The sequence below is a fragment of the Saccopteryx bilineata genome, chromosome 2, assembly GCF_036850765.1.
Source record: "Saccopteryx bilineata isolate mSacBil1 chromosome 2, mSacBil1_pri_phased_curated, whole genome shotgun sequence".
Classification (NCBI taxonomy): domain Eukaryota; kingdom Metazoa; phylum Chordata; class Mammalia; order Chiroptera; family Emballonuridae; genus Saccopteryx; species Saccopteryx bilineata.
The window spans coordinates 65258068-65265983 of record NC_089491.1 but is presented as its reverse complement, the minus strand read 5'-3'; the positions used below and the strand labels follow the sequence as shown (position 1 = coordinate 65265983).

Here is a 7916-nt window from a genome sequence, read left to right as displayed (position 1 = left end):
CTGTCTCCAAGATAGCAGTGTTCATTCCAAAGACAAGGGATGACATAGTTTAATATATACCATTTTCTGAAATTTGCACAACACTGCACTACTCATAGTTCCCACCGATATGATCTAATTTAATCCTTACACAGAAACCAAGGTTCAAAGAGGTCAGTTCTTGCAAAAAGAACAGTAATGGATGCCACAGGTCTGGAAAACATCCACACAGCAGAAGCCCAAGGATACGGACTGAGGAAGCATTGCTGAAATGCAGCTGTGATGCTGGTCTAGCAGCTCCACTATGTCCTGAAGGCGTGTTCTTTGTCCTGGTAAAGACAAGGGAGCCCTCATCATGACAGGGCCTCCTGAGGAATGTCAAACACCAGGGAAGAAACAACTGAAAACCACACTGATATAAGATGTCTTTTATTTAGATATTGTTTTTAAATAAAAAATTAAGAAAGACCTTAATATAAAAAGGTTCTCCTGTCCTGGATGAATTTGAACTTGTTCCCCTCGGACCCTCGGCAGCTGCTGCTTTGTCTGTAGGTGTTGGGACCTTCCTGTGACAACATCACTTGAGGGTCTTGCTGAGGTTGGAGAAGCCAATGCCAACACAGGTCATTAACACTTTGTCCCCACCCTTCCGTTCTTCACCACATGGCTTGGTTTCAACTTTAAACATAATCTGGAAAAAGCTCTTCAAATGCCGCAAAAATTCTATCCTAAAAATAAAAATAAAAAAGAGGAAGAAATGAAAAAGGAACTTGATTTTTTTTTTGAGAACCCATAGAAGCAGAAATTCAATTTCTGAATCCAAGCGTTTAATTTCCTAGATCAAGAGGAATGACCAAACTTTAAAAATTCTCATCAAAGCTGATTAAATAGTATTTATTTATAGTCTACCAGTTTCCAAAAAGGACCTGTATTTGTGTAGAGATGCACACAGTACAAGATGAATTAAAAAATAAGGTTAGAGATTAGTACATGACACCTAACTCTTGGCCTACATACTCGTTACAGTGGAAATAAATATGACGTTCATCTTTGCTCCTGCAAAGAGAGAAGCACATACTGTCATGATTCATAGCATCATGCAATAAAGCCAAGCAGAATGACTGCTGCTGACACTAAAATAGAGAAGTATCTCTCTTCATTCCTCAACCTCAACAACATCTTCCATTCACATAACAAATACTTATTGAATGCCTACAATGTGCTGGGCATTGTCCTTGGTGCTAGAGATGTTGCCATCAACTAAAAATCCCTTCTCATATGAAATTTTCAATCTAGTGGAACAGACAAAATAAGTTAAATATTCTTGAAAAGGGAAATTTAAATAACGTAAACAAGGCTGATGGGGAGGAAATGTGGGTATACCCATATCTGCGTGTACAGGCGGGAGAGAACATTGAATAAGGTGGCCAGGAAAGAGCTCACAATGAATATGGTGAGAAGTTTCGTGGAACTGTTTCTTGTCATCTCCTTTAAGACAGAGCTATGGCTTCACCCCAAGAGTACCTTGGGAATGGCAATTCTGTGGAAGGACCACGGTACGGGTATGTAGGCTTCTACTGGTCTGGCTTAGCAGCTTTAGCACTGACCTAGGTACTCTGACCATAACACTCACCTGGAGAATTCATTAAACATACAGGTTCCTAAAGGCTTTGATCAACTGGCAACTGATAGAGAAGACATGTCCAAGTGGAAGAGCCTAGAACCACAGGCCACACACAAAGACTTCCCCCAACACCAGGCCCTGTCTCCTCTGTGCACAGGGGACAGAATTCTATTATTCACAAGCACTCCTGGTGATTTTTATCAGGCAAGTTTAAAAACCCCGGTTTAGTTAAGAACAGATGGTTTGCATATCTATAATAAGGTATTTCATCAATCATGTGTTGTGTTCCCTGCCAATCAATCCATCCAAACTCCTTACTCCAGCCAGATGGTTCTCAGCCCCAAATGTACATGGAATCACCTGAGGAGCTTTCAAAATACTGATCCTGACATGCAGATCAATGGAACAGAATTGAGAGCCAAGAAATAAACCAACAATTTATATTCATTTGATTTTCAGAAATGGTGCCAGGATAATTCACTAGAGAAAGAATAACCTTCTCAATAAATGATACTGGAACAATTTCACATAGATCTCTCTTCAAATCATACACAACAGTTAACTCAGTATGGATCAAAGATCTGCATGTAAGAATTAAAACTATGAAACAGAAGAAAATAGCAGTATATCTTCAAGATCTTCGGCTAGGTAATGGTTTCTTAGATACAACACGAAAAGCAGAATGATGAAAGAAAAAATAAATTGGACTTTATCAAAATTAAAATACTTTTTGGACACTATCAAGAAAGTGAAAATATCCTCAGGATGGGAGAAAATATTTGCAAATCATGTATATAAGGGTCTAATTTCTGAATATATAAAGAACTTGCACTGGCCAGACAGCTTTATTGGTTAGAGCATCATCTTGAAGCGCAGAAGTTGCCGGTTCAATCTCCAGTCAGGGCACATACAGGAACAGGCAGATGTTTCTGTGTCTATTTCTCTTTCTCTCTCTCCCTTTCTCACTAAAATCAATAAACATTTAAAAAATAAAGAATACTTACAACTCAATAATAAGAAACCAAATAACCCAATTTTAAAAAGGTAAAGGATCAGATAGCCAATAAGCACAAGAAAACATACTTAACAGCATTAGTCATTAGGGAAGTGAAAACCGAAACCGCTATGAGGTACCACTTCACACCCAATAGAATGGTCACAATAAAAAAGACAAATATAATGTGTGGTCAGAGAGAAAACTTTCACCCACCACTGTGGAAAATAGCCTGCCAGTTCCTCAATATGTTAAACAGAGTTATCATATCATCCACCAATTCCATTTTAATACATGAATAATGAAAACATATGGCCACACAAAAACTTGTAAATAGCCTTATTCTTAACAAAAAAAATGAAAACAATCTAAACGTCCATCAACAGAAGAATGGATAAACAAAATGTGGTATGTCCATACAATGGAATATTATTCAACCACAAAAAGGAACAAAATATTGGCAAATGCTACAGTATGGATGAACGTTGAAAACGTTACGTTATGTGAAAGAAGCCAGTCACCAAGGAACTCATACTGTATGACTCTATTTATATGAAATGGACAGAACAGGCAAATGTATTACAGAAGCAGAAAGCAGATAAGTGGTTTCCTGCAGCTAGGGGAGGGGGTAATGGGGAACAACCTTGAATAGGCAAAGGGTTTCTATCTAGGATGGTGAAAATGTTCTAAAATTAGATTGTATTTATGTTTACACAGGTCTGTGAATATATTTCAATAGAGCTGTTTCAAATAAATATGTATTTGTGAAGTTAAAAAAAAAAGTATTGATCCTGGCTCCCACTTTCACACAGTACATACCAAACTAAGTATAAAGTCTCTTGCAATAAATTTTCCACCCCTTCCTGTTCCTCTACCCTAGCTAATCTGTTAAAGGCAAAAAGAAGAAAAGGGGGCCCAAACATCACCCCGCTTGGCTGATGTGACCGGCACATCAGGGGTTAAGAGTGAAACAGAAGCTGCCCTGGAGAGCAGCTCTGATAAGCACTGCATGCTCCCAGAAAAATTCCTCACTTTCCTGTTCCACCTAGTGTGGTGCTACCTCATCTCTACGTTTAAAATAGCATCCCATTTGTCAACTCTTCTACAAAGCTTACCCTGGCCAATAACCCTTCTGCATTCTTGGCTCTGCTTATAGTCTCTAATTAAATGTTTACGTCTAGTTGTCGCACAATTCCCCCCACCCTGGGAAATCAAAGGCAATGACCTTAGCTCTCAGTGAAACCCATTATACCTGCTAGGCATTATCTAAATGAGGCATGAAATAGAATTTAGGAGTTAGGACTAATTTTGAAAAATGACTTCAACATTCTCAGCAATTAAGGGAAGTGAGTTCTTCCCCTGCTGGCTTTCCTGTCTTACTAACCAATTTTCAGTTTTCTGCTCTGCACCCCACCCTGTCCTAGGAGAAAAGGAAAGCAAACACATCAAACCCATAGATAAACAGTCCACATCTGTGGGCAAAGCGTCCAGCTGGCAGCAGTGCAGACAAAGCCAGTCACCTCGCCCACTCATCTGCATTCTGAGGAGAAAACAGCTTGTTCTCTCCTTCGCTGCTGCCTCAGCTCTAATACAGGCCTGCTCCCAGAGCCTCCCCGGCCTACTTCACTCTGAATCGTTCAACTGTGCTGGAAAAACCAGACACCGTCCTCAGCTGGCAGAGCTCCTAGAGGCCTCGGCTTGCTTCTGATCTCTTGGAGAAGACTAGGAGAAACACAGGTTTGAGTGTGCAGGACTACATATTTGCAGTTCTGGGGTATTTGCAGCCTTTGGAATAGTTATAAAAGCAAAGTCGGTTCCACTGCTTACCTAATGTTCTGCCAACCCCTCAACCTGCCTGAGGAAAACAAGATAAGGGACTGGATGAAGGTATGCTTCAGAATGTCTTCCCACTTCCAGCCTCATTTCCCCTCTGTCTCCTATACCTAGGCTATCAAAGACCACACTTTCTCAGAAACTGAGACAGTATTAAATCAGAAACAGACAATATTAAATCTTAACAGTCTCTAAGAAAATAAAAACCAAGCACAGAATAAACTCGCCCTGTATCTACACACAGCTGAACAAAGCCATGTTCAGTGCTTATCCACACCCTTCTCCACAGCCCAAGTTCTGCAGGGCTACAGCCACATACAGGCCCCACGAGGCCCCACCTCTTCCAAACACCATACTGTATGCAGATCCACACTTCCTAGACACAACCACATGGCTGCACAGCCAGGCAAAAGAGCGAGCCACTGCACCCTGACAGCAGCTCTGCTCTTTTACAGAGGACCAACCACCTGCACGGTGCAACGGACAGCTTTTCCAACTAATCCTTTTAAGCAACTGGGACTGTGCAACTTCCATGTAAAGGACTTAGAGAACTGTATCTGAAGTAAACATTTTTTTCCAATAGAAAGTGATTGGTTTAAAAAAAAAAAAAACCCAAGCCATGAAAGCCTCCAGGACATTTGACACGCAGGTTTTAGAGAATCTTGAAATAGAGATAATTTTTCCTAATTATATACTTTATCTTCGAAGAGTGGGTTGCTCACATCAGCACTATTGGTCAACAGGTGACAGCCACTGGGCTCATAGTCATCTGTCCATTCAATCCCAACTACCCAGGACTGGCCAGGTTGCTGGGCTCTGCCCCTTAAAATGCAGCCCCTCTCACCAGGTCCCTCTTCTGATGCCTGCTAACGAGTGGGGGCAAGGGCACTTATGGGGAGCTCTCTCTCTCTCTCGGGCAGCTCCACAAACACAAACCACAGCAGAGGGCCCTGATTCCTGATGAGCCACTTGGAAATTGGGATCACCTACTTCTCAGGTCTAAGGAAGGGATGGGAGACCTGGGAAAAGAGAAAATAGCTGGATGGGCCCCTGTAGTCATTATACCACAGCTTTTAAATATATTGCAGTGCTTTTTCTGCCAAATAGAGGATTTCCCAAAGCCCAGCTGACCTCTGTTCTAAGAACCAAGTTACTAAACTTGGTTATAAAGGCAGGAGACAGAGAGGCAGGCTGGTTGCACAGGTGGGAGATGTGGGTCCCAGGACAAGTTTGGCTAAAATCTATGATCAGGTGACTGACCTCTCTTTCTTTTCTGCAAACTAGAGATATCACTTGCTTTTACCATATGCTAAATATGTATGTTCTGAGGTTCAAACAACTATTTTTTCTTTTAAGAGAGGAAAAGACAGAAAGACAGGGACACACATACAGGAAGGGGGAAAGATGAGAAGCATCAACTCATAGTTGCAGCACTTTTAGTTGGTCATTGATTGTGTTCTCATCCGTGCCTTCACGGGGGGGGGGGGGGGCCTACAGCTGAGCCAGTGACCCCCTGCTCAAGCCAGCAACCTTGGGCTTAAGCCAATAACCTTTGGGTTCGAGGCAGTGACCATGGAGTCATGTCCATGATCCCACACTCGAGTCAGAGACCCCACACTCAAGCTGGTGAGCCTGCATTCAAGCCAGATGAGCCTGCACTCAAGCAGGCAACATTCTGGTATTTTTAACCTGGGTCCACAACGTCCCAGGTTGACGCTTCATCCACTGCGCCACCACCTGGTCAGGCTGGGGTTCAAATAATTTAAAAAAGGTGATAAGGCTTTGCAGCACTTAAACATAATTAAATCACAAATATATTGTGGGATGTATCTGACTAGCTCAAGAGAGCAGTGAAACAACTCTACCCAAATAGCTGCAGGCTCGGCCAGCACTTCCCAGTTCCCCTGCATTATCTCATTCGATCTCCACACTGCCATGCTGCAGATGGGGAAAGCCAGGAACCCCTAGTCAGTTAGTGTTTAACAACGACAACAACACTGGGTTCTCACTGCCTGGCATTCATGAGTAGCAGAAAGAGATTATCTATTAAAGTTAGAAATGTGGCATGGTTCATTTTAGACCTCCAAGTCAAGGTAGATCACTTTACAGCAGAATTTGAAATGAGAATTTAAAAATATGTAGCATGGCATCCTGCCTCAGGCAGGGAGGTGTGTGGAGTCCAACAACATGGACTGAATCCCAGCACTTACATAAGAGCAGTGGGTCAGGGAAGTGTGAACTCTGGACAAGACTTTCTGGGTCTGAACTCCACTTGCTGACTTGTGACCCTGGGCATGTGACTCAGTCTCTCTGTGCCTCAATCTCCTAACCTGCAAAATGGAGTATGCAATGGTGCCTGCCTTCGTCGCCCTCACAGGCTTATTATTAAAACTAAATGAGTTCATATTTGTGAAACAAGATCTGGTCAACAGTAAATACTCTAAGAGTTTGTTAAATAAACACCTACCTTACAGAATTCTTGAGAAAAGTAAATAAGATGTGTGTAGTTTATCTAGCAATATGACTGTAGGACATTTGTCATAAATTTAAAAATTAAGGGACATAGATTTATAAATATCTGAGCAAACAATTTACAGCTAACTTCAGGTCTGAGATAACCCAAAGCAAGTTTACTGGGCCTCCTGGTGTTCAAAGTGACCTCCACAGGAGACTGGCATTCCCAGACTGGGGCAGAGCATAGGAGTGTCTGGGCAGAAACGGCAGTGTCAGCACTGAGCTCGGCCAGCTGTGCTGCGCTGCTGGGAGCTCGGCCTCCGGTGCTACCGAGTAGAGCCAGCACTGGCATCAGACAACCTTGCACTTCCAACCCATGTCCCAACAAAATGTAGAAAGGTTTGGTAACCTCAGTCCAACCATAAATAATGCGTCAAGTGTTATTTTCTTACTGTTAATCCCACCTATAAATAAAGTATATATTCTCCTTAAGCTGTAATATTAAGATTTGTCAGGAAGAGGTGAAACCACTATTACTATTGTAAACTACCTAAAATTCAATAAATTGAACAGACACAGACTCTCCACATACCAGCATGTTATACAATACTATTCCACTCTACTAAAAAGTCTCTCTGGTCTTCTGGAAGAATTTTACATATATAGACTTTCTTTTTCCAGGAACAGAGAAAACAACCAACAGAAGACAGAGGAAAGAAAAATAAGAAGAACAGAGATACTTATTTACCAGAAAGGGTATGAAAACAATACAGCAAGAAAAAACATCCTCCTTAATCCCAGTACTCTGTAAAAAAAATAAATAAAGCATATTAAAAAAGCTATTTATGCAAATCAGAATGTGAAAAAGGCCAGAATAAACCAAGGAAAGTCTTGCTTCTAGCTTTCTTGAAAAATTTGAGATTTGGGTCCTGACCAGTTGGCTCAGTAGTAGAGCATCAGTTCAGTGTGTAGACGTCCCAGGTTCAATTCCTGGCCAGGGCACACAGTGGAGGCAACCATCTGCTTTTCCAC

At 41.7% G+C, this 7916-nt stretch overlaps 1 protein-coding gene across 5 annotated transcripts in view; it reads right to left on the bottom strand.

Annotated features, from left to right (window-relative positions):
- Window positions 1-392: 392 nt before the first annotated feature.
- The window catches only part of RCL1 (RNA terminal phosphate cyclase like 1), a 67033-nt gene continuing 59509 nt past the window's right edge, over window positions 393-7916 (bottom strand). For 3 of the 5 annotated variants that reach the window (XM_066257192.1, XM_066257194.1, XM_066257193.1), the window contains one exon: window positions 393-707. In XM_066257192.1, the coding sequence (XP_066113289.1) occupies window positions 557-707 (151 nt within the window). In that variant the 3' untranslated portion in view covers window positions 393-556. Of the gene's footprint in view, window positions 708-2433; window positions 2569-7916 lie in introns of all 5 variants that reach the window. The other 2 variants (XR_010729087.1, XR_010729086.1) reach the window with 2 other exon arrangements.